Source organism: Suillus clintonianus (assembly GCF_016758775.1).
Source record: "Suillus clintonianus strain FC179 chromosome Unknown DEU56scaffold_49, whole genome shotgun sequence".
NCBI lineage: Eukaryota > Fungi > Basidiomycota > Agaricomycetes > Boletales > Suillaceae > Suillus > Suillus clintonianus.
The window spans coordinates 210,754-224,222 of record NW_024539273.1 but is presented as its reverse complement, the minus strand read 5'-3'; the positions used below and the strand labels follow the sequence as shown (position 1 = coordinate 224,222).

At 45.1% G+C, this 13,469-nt stretch overlaps 9 protein-coding genes across 9 annotated transcripts; 1 reads left to right on the top strand and 8 right to left on the bottom strand.

Annotated features, from left to right (window-relative positions):
• Positions 1 to 46: 46 nt before the first annotated feature.
• Positions 47 to 1,164, bottom strand: DEU56DRAFT_914044 (uncharacterized protein; the record flags this gene model as incomplete). Its single annotated transcript, XM_041357590.1, has 6 exons — positions 47 to 208; positions 257 to 333; positions 379 to 677; positions 728 to 904; positions 952 to 1,021; positions 1,077 to 1,164. The coding sequence occupies 6 exons, from the start codon at positions 1,162 to 1,164 to the stop codon at positions 47 to 49; spliced, it is 873 nt and encodes a 290-aa protein (XP_041207137.1).
• A 366-nt stretch (positions 1,165 to 1,530) lies between these two features.
• DEU56DRAFT_739127 (uncharacterized protein) lies at positions 1,531 to 2,521 on the bottom strand (the record flags this gene model as incomplete). The annotated part of the gene is made up of 2 exons (XM_041348702.1): positions 1,531 to 1,981; positions 2,289 to 2,521. 2 exons carry the CDS (start codon positions 2,519 to 2,521, stop codon positions 1,531 to 1,533), a joined length of 684 nt encoding a protein of 227 aa, XP_041207136.1.
• A 1,658-nt stretch (positions 2,522 to 4,179) lies between these two features.
• Positions 4,180 to 5,283, top strand: DEU56DRAFT_951179 (uncharacterized protein; the record flags this gene model as incomplete). Its single annotated transcript, XM_041359143.1, has 3 exons — positions 4,180 to 4,638; positions 4,945 to 5,017; positions 5,075 to 5,283. 3 exons carry the CDS (start codon positions 4,180 to 4,182, stop codon positions 5,281 to 5,283), a joined length of 741 nt encoding a protein of 246 aa, XP_041207135.1.
• A 1,388-nt stretch (positions 5,284 to 6,671) lies between these two features.
• DEU56DRAFT_889097 (Methionyl/Leucyl tRNA synthetase) lies at positions 6,672 to 7,660 on the bottom strand (the record flags this gene model as incomplete). The annotated part of the gene is made up of 4 exons (XM_041356257.1): positions 7,489 to 7,660; positions 7,249 to 7,448; positions 7,110 to 7,196; positions 6,672 to 7,058 (listed from the first exon to the last, which is right to left on the bottom strand). Exons 1-4 carry the CDS (start codon positions 7,640 to 7,642, stop codon positions 6,672 to 6,674), a joined length of 828 nt encoding a protein of 275 aa, XP_041207134.1. The 5' UTR covers positions 7,643 to 7,660.
• Positions 7,661 to 8,082: 422 nt separating this feature from the next.
• Positions 8,083 to 8,985, bottom strand: DEU56DRAFT_739171 (uncharacterized protein; the record flags this gene model as incomplete). Its single annotated transcript, XM_041348707.1, has 1 exon — positions 8,083 to 8,985. The coding sequence occupies one exon, from the start codon at positions 8,983 to 8,985 to the stop codon at positions 8,083 to 8,085; it is 903 nt and encodes a 300-aa protein (XP_041207133.1).
• Positions 8,986 to 9,006: 21 nt separating this feature from the next.
• On the bottom strand, positions 9,007 to 9,291 carry DEU56DRAFT_739184 (uncharacterized protein; the record flags this gene model as incomplete). Its single annotated transcript, XM_041348709.1, has 1 exon — positions 9,007 to 9,291. A coding segment is annotated over one exon (285 nt), but the record flags the coding sequence as incomplete, so codon positions are not given.
• Positions 9,292 to 9,372: 81 nt separating this feature from the next.
• On the bottom strand, positions 9,373 to 9,723 carry DEU56DRAFT_739261 (uncharacterized protein; the record flags this gene model as incomplete). The annotated part of the gene is made up of 1 exon (XM_041348714.1): positions 9,373 to 9,723. A coding segment is annotated over one exon (351 nt), but the record flags the coding sequence as incomplete, so codon positions are not given.
• A 336-nt stretch (positions 9,724 to 10,059) lies between these two features.
• Positions 10,060 to 10,515, bottom strand: DEU56DRAFT_739132 (uncharacterized protein; the record flags this gene model as incomplete). The annotated part of the gene is made up of 1 exon (XM_041348703.1): positions 10,060 to 10,515. A coding segment is annotated over one exon (456 nt), but the record flags the coding sequence as incomplete, so codon positions are not given.
• A 294-nt stretch (positions 10,516 to 10,809) lies between these two features.
• DEU56DRAFT_707191 (uncharacterized protein) lies at positions 10,810 to 11,745 on the bottom strand (the record flags this gene model as incomplete). Its single annotated transcript, XM_041347434.1, has 1 exon — positions 10,810 to 11,745. A coding segment is annotated over one exon (936 nt), but the record flags the coding sequence as incomplete, so codon positions are not given.
• Between the last annotated feature and the right edge of the window lie 1,724 nt (positions 11,746 to 13,469).

Below are 13,469 nucleotides of genomic sequence, written 5' to 3'. Positions count from 1 at the left end.
CTCGGATGGCATTTCTCCCATGTTAAGAAGAGAAATTGCAATCATTTCATATTGCGCACGTGAATGCCATTTGTCTTCTTGTTTTTTGGAATACCGTGTCATCTTCATCTCCAGGCTTGAGATCTGTGAGGTTCCACAAAGGCCGCTCGCTATATGTTTTTAAAGATCCTTCCGCTCTGGCGTCGTACACGGCATCGAACAGCATTGCCTTTTATTGCTTGAGTCTCTAAAATGAGTCAATTTAAGATGTACTCACTTCTGTTCCGGTGTCGCTGTTCTTAGGATTTTGCCACTTGATGGCACGGATGATTTGTGTGGCTTGTTGATTAATACCTGTCGACTGTCAAATTTATGTACATGTTGTAAATGGTTACTTACTCATTATAGGGTTTGACATCTTCGCCAACAATATTCCACTTTGTTGTGCCAGTGTTTTTGAGAGTGGCATAATCGTCATGGATGCCTGTTTCTCTGGATTGCCGAATTTGGTGAACCACATTTTCGCAATTCTTCCAACAATCCAAATAGTCAGAGGCTCTCCAGTTGCGGGATCGCATAGAATCTTGCTGCGGTCATTGATTGGTCTATATTGCCCCCATGTCGCGGTCGGCAACAGCTTTCCTAACGCATATATATTGGCGTGTGTGTTCGTATATTCGGAAAGTTTGTGAAGTCGGCTGTCAGTGTACATCAATATAAAATATATGGTCGAAGAATTGAAACATACGCGATCAATATGTCATCATATTCTTCGACCTCTGAATCTTCAATTAAACACTTGGTAGGGTTAGGCAGTACAGATCGAACGCTCAGAGTAGGCTGGGTTGCACCAGATCCTCGTTTGACATCAGGGGTAGTAGTCATTGCTGATTCTCCCTCGCGGTTGAGCGTCGTGTTATTCGCCCTGTTTAAAGTTAAGATGATTTCTATGTTGATCGTGACCATGCTTACTCGTTGTTAATGGCTTGATGCTGATTGTTGTTGCTTTCCTTCGTACATTCTGCGCTTGTTCCATCATCTCCTATCATGTATGTTGGAATAAACCTCGCGACAGTCCAGCAAAACACAATACGTACCTATGTTGGACAGTTTTGTTCTTTTGCTGGACCGTGTCTCAGAATTCGCTTCGTGGTCAGGGACATTGTCAATTTTTGTCTTTGTCATAGTGTTGTGAAGAGTAAGGTGAGCAAAGCGACCCTATTCGCAAAGACGATTTGTCACTCACCAAAATCTCACACGTGAATGTTGGCCCCACCTTCCGCAAAGGATAGTACCTCTGCTCTGTGAGGCGATTCATTAGCTCGTCGTTCTGGACTTTGGTATGTCTCTTATTTTGACCTTGCTCGCATGGTCCTTTCTCATGTTTCACCATATCCAGGAAGTCAACCCTACGCTTGTGGATGCTAATGGTTGGTGGCAAAATCACAAGCCGCTAACACATGATCTCACCACTTCGCGCAAGCCTATATGCATCGCGAGGATTCACGAAGTATAGCCAATTTGTGATGGAATGTATTTATTAGGGTTCAGTTAAATGTGTAAATTATTTGCGGTCGAAAATGAGGGTCGTATGAGTTTTCTTGACCGCTCTTTCCTGTACAGGGGGGGTTGTAGCATGTTTTCGATCAGGCTTCTTGTTTTCCTTGTGTAGATGATTAGCATTGAATCACATTGAATACACTGCGTTCTCACAAGATCCAAATGTTCGATATTGTGTGCCGCAATCAGCCGCACAACGTGCGTGCATGTTAGAAAACACTTGAGCGTGGTTTCTTTGTTCCGCTCTCTGCTCACCACAAAATCCAACTCCGCTCCGACATCGACAAAATCACCCTCAGTCAAGATGATGGAATCAATAGGCAATATTTTTCCAGCTTCTGTTAACTCGGCTGTCGTCAACGGATCCATCACATTCCAATGTTCCTGCACGGGCAAGTATTTTCTCGCTGGATCTTGTGCTTCTGAAAGTATAGGTTCTTTACTCTTGTGTGGTTCACCCCTCTGCCAATACATCGTTAAGACTATTCGTTTTTAACAACGCGGAAGTAACATACTTTGGTGAACGCGCGTCTTTGCAAATATAACTCTTTCCTGCACGGTATTCCTTGCATCGGTAGATGCAATCGCCGGCTGACATACTCACAAGCGAGATTGAGTGAACATATTGTCGCTGCCCAAACATCGGAATGTCCACCAGAACCTATACTGATATGTTGAACCGCACATTTTACATCAGGCTCGCGACTATTGGATTCAGAGTAGGTCTTTTGTGCCAAGATAATGCTCACCCAGACCAATTTCCAAATCTATCAACACGAAATTGTCGTAGGAAACCTTGCAAACGGATAGCGACTGGATAGACTGTGCCCGGCTTAGCATCTGATAGATTTTTATAGATAAGAATGCGGTCTCTTGATTTGTCTTTGCGCTCGCGATCTTGATAGACATCCGCCCACTCTGCCAAAGTTTGCAAAGAATAGGGGAATAATTCCCAAAAATCGAACTCGCCGTTCCCCTGCATTCTGTGAATTTCTTTTGTTATTGTGGTTGGCCAGAGATCGAATGTCTTCTTATTTTCAGATGCTACAGTAACTGTGGTCAATAGATGTTATCGAAATTAGATATCAGCTCACCTGTTAAAAAAGACATAATGAAGAAAGGAGAGTGTGCACAATTTCGACAACCATTAACCCATTCATATATGTTGTCCCAATCATTTGTTCTACGTCATACCGAACAATGTTGCACGTGTTTGTCATGCCATTTCAAATGCCGCTAAATCAAAGCATCACAAAGTCACGGATCCGCGACCAGAAACATCAATGCAGCAGCAGCAGGCTTCTGGATGAACATATGTGAGATGTCCATGGCACGTTGCCCTGTGAAAAACCATCAGCACTGTTGATATTGGAGCGCTACTAGCAAACACTGACGTTCATGTGATAATCATGATTCACCCTACCAATACGGGTCCCCAACACTCTCCAAATAGCATCATTTCTTGTCCATAGAGGATTCAACGCCATGTAATCTTCTGCGGTGGGGTTAGCCTAGTTGTAGCATCACTAGAAAATATGTCTCTCCGATGCGCTATCTGCTCTGCAGTCAACTCCACAAGTGAGTCGACGAGAACAATTGGAGTAGGCCTAGTTTTTGACAGGAACTTGAGAAGCGATAATACTACGCGCCCACCCATTGAGTAATCAATGGTGATATCATACTTAGCAGCCTGAAGATAGGGCACGAGGTCATTTGCCGATGTCTGGACTTGAACGTCAACGCTAGGCTGCCTATGTCCAATAAGGTTTTGGGCAATGACAAAGTATCCTTTGATGTTTTCAACAGATTAGCACTGTCAAAAGGCTTGAGCGAAAAAGACCTGCCTTTGGCTGCCTGCGTCCCGACCTACCCGGGTTCCTAATAGAACGGTGTTAGAGCGCTTTAGCTCAGTTTAGCTCTCGATGGAATGTATGTAATGCTGTCGAGTGAATTTGTCAAGCGATTGCAACTGTCAATGGGAGAACACAGGAAGAAACTGCGGCGCGACCTACCCGGGTTCCCAATAGAACGGTGTTAAAGAGACTACATAATCTGTGATCGATCAATGCTTTTTGATAAGCATGGAAATATATTCATTTGATAAAACATTTGTGCTCGTAAATCATATGCAGAGGCGATTGGGAGGGTATTGAGCCTGACATGTTAGGATTGGAAAGCGGCTCCTGTTGGGTTGGAGTAACAATGTCGATCGATCATGATCGATTGATCGTGTTATTGATGCGTGTTGATCCGTGAGTCACGTGATTTGTTGGAATCGAAATTTTCAAAGTTTTCGTTCTTGCTCCTCAGTTAGTACCACTGGGAGTTCGCTCACACCAGTCGCCAATACATGCCTTACGCGTGGCTCCCCATCATCGGGACACTTTTAGGTGCTTAGGCCCTAATCCACGACCGTGCGCTGTTAACTTGTGCGACTCGGTCCCTGAGCACCAGAGCGCCCTGGGAACCCTCATTTCAAATTACTAACTTTACATTTATTCTAGCTCATGCTACTACTTCGTGAGGTGCCGGTTGTGCTGTAAGTCGGCGCGCTGGCACCAATGAGCGAGGTTACAATTTTTATGTCTCTTTCTGGCCAACACGCCTCGGGCTGTCGAGGGCATCGATCCAACATCCACCATGGCAACCTACGACTCTGCGTCCACATCACTCAGCGTAGCTTCTCCACCAACCGAACGACACTGTCTCAGGCGTAAACGCTCTCCTTCCCCATCATCTCAACACTTCACCACATCACTCAGCGTAGCTTCTCCACCAACCGAACGATACTGTCTCAGGCGTAAACGCTCTCCTTCCCCATCATCTCAACACTTCACCACATCACTCAGCGTAGCTTCTCCACCAACCGAACGACACTGTCTCAGGCGTAAACGCTCTCCTTCCCCATCATCTCAACACTTCACCACATCACTTAGCGTAGCTTCTCCACCAACCGAACGACACTGTCTCAGGCGTAAACGCTCTCCTTCCCCATCATCTCAACACTTCACCACATCACTTAGCGTAGCTTCTCCACCAACCGAACGACACTGTCTCAGGCGTAAACACTCTCCTTCCCCATCATCTCAACACTTCACCGTAAATCCATTTGCTGCACATCGCCACTAGTGGTGCCCACCCTCCGGTTTCAGCACCCTCACCGTACCTTCAACCGTCTCTCCTACACTCCATAATATCTCTACTCCCCTCCATCCTCCCGTTCGACTCTTCCCGAGTCGCTAAGCCTTCTGTTGGCGAAGCGTTTCGGTAGGATGTGCACGCCTGGGGATGCCTTTTGTAGGCAGATCTGGGGTAAACGTGTGCAGCGGGCCTCGGCCATCCATTCGCTGCATCCCACCCTCCGGTTTCAGCATCCTCTCTCGACGCACTTTGCTCCTCTTCAAGAATCCCATCGCACCGGCTCTCACTCCTTCGAACGAGAAGTTGCTGACTCGATCACAACCCCAAAAGACAGCCCGTATGACCTGGTTACGGTCAAGGTCAGGCTTGGGAGAGAGTATTATTCTTTGTTCAGCCCAGCAACATCTTTGGGTCTCGCGTTTGGGTGGACGTCGGGCATTCAGGGTGGACGATACATCCATGAGCATCCTCAGACGCCTGATCCATGAATTGCACAAGACGTCCAGTTTGGCGATACCGTCAGCCCTTGTTGGCACTTGCATTCTGGATCTCAGACGAGGCGAACATGAAGCAATCGAATTAGTCAAAGGCTCCGAGAAGTAGCATGATCTTAACTCGTGGTGCGCCTCCCACCAGCATGTGTATATCAACTAGACCATCAGCATCCTGAAATATAATTACCATCCCACGGGGCGCCAATAAAGATTGATTGATCTGGGTGTATAATCTGTCAAACATTTACTGATGTCCCCCACTTTCCCAACCGTATCACATTTTTATCGTCAACTGCATTTTGTATGTGAAATGGCGCTCTCTCTGGTTGATGGTGGCGTAATACATCATGGTCAGGTAAGTGGGTCAGTGATTACGATTGCGAGAACTGAGCTTGAGCACTCTTGAAGGAGCGTTTGTCTTCATTTGATCATGCACACATCCCTGACACTATTACATTCCTCGTGTGATGATTCTCGTAAAAGATTATCAGTTGTTCCAGATTGGAAAATCGCCCTTGGCCAACCGTGGCCGCTTTCCAATACTAGCATGTCAGACTCAATACCTTTCCAATCGTCTCTGGGTACGCAAGTGAATATGTTTCCATGTTTATCAAAAAGCATTGATCCATCAGAGACTATATGGTTTATTTCACACCGTTCTATTGGGAACCCGGGTAGGTCGCGCCGCAGTTTCCTCCTTTTTTCTCCCATCGGCAGTCACAATCTGTCAACATGAGGTATGTCGCTTGACAAATTCACTCAACAGCATTATATATTAACACTGATGCAGCCCATATAAATACTCATGCATTTGTATCATAACATCAAGGCATTTCCGCCCTCGCTAGAGAGCAATCTCATCCGGCCAGAAAGACAGCTGCTAGCCTGGCTGTTAGGGTAAACAGTGGAAATCATGATTTCTCTGATTTCTCTGACATCCGGGAAATCAATTACTTTCCTCATCAATATACATTTCCTGCTGCTAGCCTGGCTTTCAGAGTAAACAGTCGAATGGCTAATTTCTTTGTAATCCGGGCAATCGGAGGAACTTGATTGCTTGCCCTGGTGTAGGTCTCATAGGAGGCGTAGCAGATTGCACAGAGATCATTCCCTGGTCTTGAAGGGTACTGTATATCGATTAGGGTTAGGGTTAGGGATTCGCACCAACAAGGTGTAAACAATTATGTGGACGCTCAAAGCGAGAACAAGGAAGGGAAGTATGCGGGGCAGGAGCCAGTGCCAATTGAACCAAAGGTGCCAGGTAAATCTATATGCTCCGCACTATAAGACTTGATGTGAGAGTACCATCTGATATATGTTAGCTCCAAATCTTAATTGTATTTAAAAGGAAAAGAGACGCCGGCGTGATGACTTGACTTTGGTCAACATCAGCCATGTCTCTGTCTGTGTTGCAATTCTTGGATACTCCATCTACTACATATTTTTTTGCGCATGTCCACCCTTTGTCTTATTTTACTCAATCTGATCTTTTCCATTCTAGGTCCATGCACCTACACTGTTTTTTTTTTTGTCACCCGGAACGGGAATTCCCCAGCTCAATCTCTCCTGTGGTCGTGAAATTGATAGGACATCGAGAGGTTCATCTTTCAGGGTCTGTATCAGCTTTTCGCGGTGAGCAGACGGGTATATTGAGTTCGGATTGGCAGTGTAGTAGTCTAGCAAGCGTTCCCGGAAGCTAGAGAGACGAAACTTGTAGTTCGACTCGTTGGACCACTCAACTGCAGAGCCAGTTTCAATAGAGACGGGGATTAGAGAGGAGGGCGGATGAGTGATCTGACTGTCGTTATAGAAACATTCATCAGAAATGGAGTACCATCCAGAATATGTGCCTTTGTAGATGAGATCTTGGGCGGCGAGATGGCGCTACGCGAGATGAGTTGAGAACATTGAATGTTTAATGAGAAATGTACACACCCAAACGTTTTCAACAGCCTCTCTATGTCTTGCTTCTGTCGTGCGCAAAAATACCGTGTTACTGATGTTAGCACGAGCACCCAGCCTCTATAACACATTTTATGTCAATGGGTTTAAGGAGAAACGCGCTGGGACACACACGAAATTGTTCGCTTAGAGTATCACAGAGTACAGAAGGCTCTATGCCGCGGTCCTTGGCAGCCTTTTGGATCTTCAAACCATGTTCGTCTGTTCTTGCCAAAAAATGCACTAGACGGTTCGGCTCAGAGATACGTGTAAAGCGAGCAAATATGTCAGCGGTGACGAGTGAGTAGAGGTGACTTATGTGTGGTATTAGGACTCGTTAGTTTAGAAGGTATGAAGAAAATGAGGTAGATACCTGCGTTCGGATAGAAGATGGGTGTGGTGATGTAGAATGGTTTGCTTGTGGAAGTATCATTGGTCGCAGAGAGGAATCGATATGAAGCAAGTGATCTTAATCGACATGCAAGGTAGATGGGAGCCCTTGTTGGAATTTTCCGGCAGGATAACATGCAGGCAACGCGGTGTCGTGTTTCTGAAGTCCTATCGCGTCCTGGCGTTGTTTTGCTTTGTTGAAAGCTAAAGGCTATGTCAAACAAGTGCAAATAAATCATCGCTTGGTCGATGCTGCTTTTTTTGTTACCAACGGCCATCGTCCTATCATCTCCTTTTGATGTGTTCATGAGGGGAGTGCTTCGAAGGTCAGTCTCTCTAACCATAACTCAATTCGGCTGTTTATATCCTTATTAGACAAAATCAACATCTCACTCTATGTAACATCTTCACATCCACCCTCATCTTCTTCATCAAAGGAGTCTCGCCTCCAACTGCTAGATAGATTACAGTGTCAACTAGCTGCCGTCGTCACCCGAAAGATCTTCATAGACTGGCGAAAAACGGGTGTTCAGATCTTGGCAAACGATGAATCTGCTCAAGATGAGATATTCCCTCTTCATTCCTTAGACTTTGATTGCTTGCTAGTGGAAGATATAAATCTCTTGCGTGTTTCTGCTGCTACAAGACTCAAGCGCTTTAACTCATCGCGCGCATCTCCTTGAAGGTCAGAATTCAATGTTTTCGAAGAAAACCACCTAAGAACCGCTACATCCTTCAATGTAGATGCTCGAGACAACATCACATAAATACTCTGCAATGATTTTGCCCATGTCAAATCAACAATCACAGGAGATATCAAACTTCCCTGCACTTTAAAATCAGTGAAAGCCCATCCTGGTAGTATCGGCAATTGCTTGCGTCTTATGCTGAATGATATCTCCTTCGTATGAAATTTAAATCCAGATGTTATTGGCAAAATTGGTACCACGTCAGCCTGTAAACCCGGCACGTGCAGAGCATTTCCAGGGAGATCCACTAATGCATATAAAGCATACCGATTCCCCTCGCTATCTGCTTCATAATGAATCGATTTCAATGTACCTCTACTGCCGTTCACTATTTTACAGCTCATCGCAGCATTGTCAGTTATCATAACTGGCATTCCAGGAATCAATGGCAATTCCCCGAGGGCGTCATTGGTGTGCGTGCTTTGCATTTTCCACAAACACTTTTGTTGATCAGACGTCGCTTTTTTGCCACTGATAGAGTCATGCGCCTTATAGACTTCAAATTTTTGCTTCGAATCATATGCAAATGAACGCGCTTTTGATTCGTTGATGGCATCTCTTAAGAACTTTTTGGTGACAACGATAGGCGCGTCTTTGAATTTTTCAAATTCTTTAGGACAATGAATTTTGATCTCACTAAGTAGGCGAGTTTTCAATATATCATAGTCACTTGGATGTTCGATGCCCAAATCACCTCTACGTGCCTTTCCAATTCGAATTCGATTGAGCATTTCAACAAACAGTGCATCATGTTTAGCCCGCCAATTTTGCTTTAATTCAACAACTGTGCTCACTTGTCGCCACAAAAATGCATCATGGAGAGCAGCTTGTCCGGCAATAGTCTGCAATGTAGCGGGAGCTAGTTGCTTCACTAATTTATAGCTATATAATGCATTAGATTTCGGCGGACGCAATTGACCAAAATCACCTGCAAATATGACATTGACTCCTCCAAGCGGTTTGTCATGGGAGGATTCATCCCATGACTTCGCTTGACAGATTCGTTGAGACACTGAGCTCAGCAAATCAGCAGACATCAACGACACTTCGTCTAAGATAAGATATTGTACAGTACGCCAAATAAATTCTAAATCATGTTGTTTGATTGGTGCATGACGCTTTGGCAAAAACGTCAGGGCATGGATCGTATATCCATCAATTAACACTGCAGCACTGCCTGTTGGGGCGCTCAATGTTAGTTTTTCTGGCGCCCCGCATCTTCGAAACATTTCCACAATTGCACGAATTACATGACTCTTGCCTGATCCTCCAATTCCAGTAATAAACATGAGCAACTGCTCTACATCTTCGCGCATAAAATGCTCGGCGACAATGCGTAAGCTCATCTCTTGTTCATCGTTATCACTCAATTTAAACTCCTCAATTATTTCATTCAATATAATTTCTTTATCCTTCTGTGAAAGTTCTGGTTTGTGATAAACTGATGTAATCTCAGCTTCATCTTCCATCTGATGAAAGGTCAAATTAGGTGCGTCTTCACTTGATGCCATACGAGCCCGCTTAACCTCTCTATCTTGGTTGCCAATGTCCACTGGTCTTTTTCGCTTTCGCATTTCTTTCATCAGTGATGCGTATTGTGGCAGATGACCCTCTTTATCGTCATTTATGAGGTATGTGTGCGACTCTTCTGCAAAGGACGCATTTGATAAAGCTTGATCTGCTACTGAGAATAAACCACCATCCCTCGCCGCTCGCAAGCAAGATTGAATATCCTGTGAACTCTTATCTATCGAATCTTGTTTGGTCGCCACCTCATCCAATTCATTGCTATCTTCTCTCGCATCAAGGGATGCATCTCCCAACAACGCTTCGTCAAATGCATCCATATCAATTTGGGTCTCGTGGTCTCTATCACCATAAATGTGTGGTTTCGCTTGATGTTCCCGCACCAAAGCAGCATGTGCATCGCGAGCATCTTTGCATTCGTTTTCTATGTTCATGTTTCTAATAATGGCCAACAGTTTCGGTGAGAATTTTTCTCTTTCAAAGACTTCATGCCAGGTGATTCCATCGCCTTTTAACTCCCGTAATATTCGCCATGGCTTAAACAATAGCAACATCGCACGACAGTACTCTTCATACTCCTCACAGGTTCGATCAGGACGAGGCAATGTGTTTCCCAATAACACTGGGATCACTGGTTTATTGCGCAAACACAATATATGCGTTCCAAATTGGGTATGCTGCGGTAAAAATTGTGCCCTAGGTAATCGTCTTCTGATTCGTCGTCTCGATGACATATTATCAGCGTCCTCATCACTGTCACTTGCAGTTAAATCATCGTTTTCCTGTAATACGCTCCCTTTCTCTTTCACTGTGCCCTCCATAAATTCCCACAAAGACAAGAGGGAAAAACAGTCGTCGTCTGGCCGCATACTATAATCCATGAAATCGCTCGAAAACTCGACATTGTCACGAGATATATTCACCGTTACTTGTTCGCCATCTGCTAACATATCCCCCTTTTCGCTCTGTTCATCAACATCATCCATCGAATCCAAGGAAATATTGTCAATTTTTGACACAGCGTCAAGAAATTCGTACCATTTAAATGTGTGAAAGACATGACTAGTATAATAGTCACCCCCACCAACCAGGTAGCTCATTACTTGTTGATGAGACATTTCTTGTTTACCCATCATCGCGTTCACAGATTTCATAATCAAATTGCGATCCTTCTGACCCCCATCAGCAAAACCATTTGCATTCATCTCATGCATTTTAGTTGCGTAATCCAAAGCTTGTAAACCGACGTACAATGGTAAGTCACTTTTCGTAATATACTCGGTCGTATAAAACACTGTAGCCTTAGCAGCTTCGCCAGAGCCGATGAACTGCGAATCAGTATTACATTGCATAAGAAACAAAACGAGATCAGTAAAGTTATTCACCCGTCCACGCCAACGTCTCAATTCGATTGAGCCTGTTTGAGGATCGAGCGTCGTCACATCCTGTACAGAGCCATCAAGACGCATCCTACACGTTGAGTCATCCTTTTTTTCACCATTCTTCACATGTTTGAAACATGTTTGGTTATGAACGTGCCAGTTGCATTCTATGGCTAAGCGGGTCAAAAAGTCGGTAAATTCATGTTCAAATGATTTTCGATCCATCTCGATTACCTGCGGAGGCATTTCCAACCGTGGATCTAAATCTTCCACGTTTCGTTGAGGTTTTTTCGCCTGATCAGACGACGTTTCTGGAATTGGCCCGGTATCCTCTGGCAATTCGCAGCTAATGATACTCTCCAACCATGAGAACATCTTACCAGCGAAACCGTCTTCATTCGCCATACGATTGCGTAATTCTTGCGGTCTAGGATTCCCTGCTATCCAAAGCAAAAAGTGACAATGCAGGGTACCTCTACCCTGCGCCTCTACCATGCCATAAAACGCCTCACAATGCCCAAATACCCCCGGCTCGGGCCCATGCTTATATCTTAATATAATATCAATAAAACCACGAATTTGAAGATCAAAAGCAATAGCTGCAGTGTCTGGCCGACTGGCGATGATCTTGGCTCTCGCAAATGATGTCATCAACTTCCATTCTTCCCCATCAATTCCAGCGACAACAGGAATCATACTATTGGTGAGGTCATGTGGATTAACCATAACAAATAACGCAGGTGTGCTAAAACGCTTCATCAGTGCACGAATCTCATTGTGTCTGCATAGTTTATAGCCCGCGCGAATGAGCGCGCGCAATTTCAATGTATTGCTCACGAGTAAACATACAAAAATGATCAATGAGATGACCGACACTTGGAACAGTGACAGGCAAAAAATCCCCCGACGGAAACTGATTCAAAAAACGCAAACGAACTCGAGTGATCCCGAAATACCCGAAAAACTTGCGTAAAACGCACGTCGACACGACAGAAAACCCATCATCGGGTATTTCTTGCTCAGAAACGACCATGGCAACGGGCGGAACAAAGCCATCGCTTGCAGAATGAGATGTCGAAGAACTAGTAGCCATGGCTCACAAAGGGGGTGAACAAAAAAACAATAGACAGGAGACCCAAGGCGTTAGAAAGCCACCAAAAAAGACAAATACAAACAAACAACATAAAGAGTCCGGGATGATCGGTGTTTCATGGCTCAACATCCAGAAACCAGAACCCTTTAGAGGGTCCTGGAACTCCCCTTCGAACTCCCCCTGCAAGTACTCTCAACAGCCACTCCTCTACGTACCTGCCGGTTCTATTTTGGCGAACAAGTTCATGCCCATGTTTGAAAAACTGGCTGCGTACCTGGCGGTCGCGTATCCCGCCCATTCTGACGCTGACAAGTTGAGCTACTGGACGTATATTCCGTATCATGCGTACCTCGCAGCTTAACCCGTAGAGCAAAATCCATCGCCTCAATTTTCCTACTGTCAGCTCCTACTTTTCCGAGCATATCGTTTGCATTTGGGGTGTTTGAAGATAGCGATGGTTTAAATCATTGCTGGATTCTAAACACGCCAATGCACACTTTACTCATCGCTATGCTATTGTGTCTGTCCTCGCGTCCAAGGTCAGATGGGCGAGATTCTATAATCCTCTGCTAACTTTGAGCACTGTTAGGGCGCTCTTATTTGGTGGTCCTTGCCGACAGTATCATCACTTTGGATACAGCATGCTCAGGCATATACCGCTTTCATGACTCTGATCAGTATTTTAGTGATGCCCCTCCGCCTGCCGCCAATGACGCTGATCAGTTATTCACAGGTACGTCGTCCTACATTTTCAATTAATGCTCACATCAAATGTATTTAGGTGATGGTGCACGCCTCAAGCTGTCGTTTGTGCGTTGGTGAGGGATTCTGATGCGCAGATGCACCGGAAAACCAATCCAACTACCCAGAGCTAGCGAAGCACATGCTACTCCACCGTTGGTCAGTTGCAAGTAAGTGCGTGTCTCATCTCGTCCTACATGAATACCATTAACTACATCCAGGTGATCTCGTACGCCTCGATCTGTCGTTCTGGTGCCAGTGAGTTGGGGGACTCGACCTGATCCGTCAGCGCCAGTGGTGCACATGCACAATTTATCAGGGCGTTCTTCGCTCGTTCCCCTTTTCTTTTCAAGTACCTCTCCAACAGTTGTTGTGACTCCGCCTTCCGATGCTGATGTTTTGCCAGTAAGTAGCTCACATAAAATGTATTTGAGTGATGTGCATATCTGTCGTTCTGACGCTGGTGGGTTGA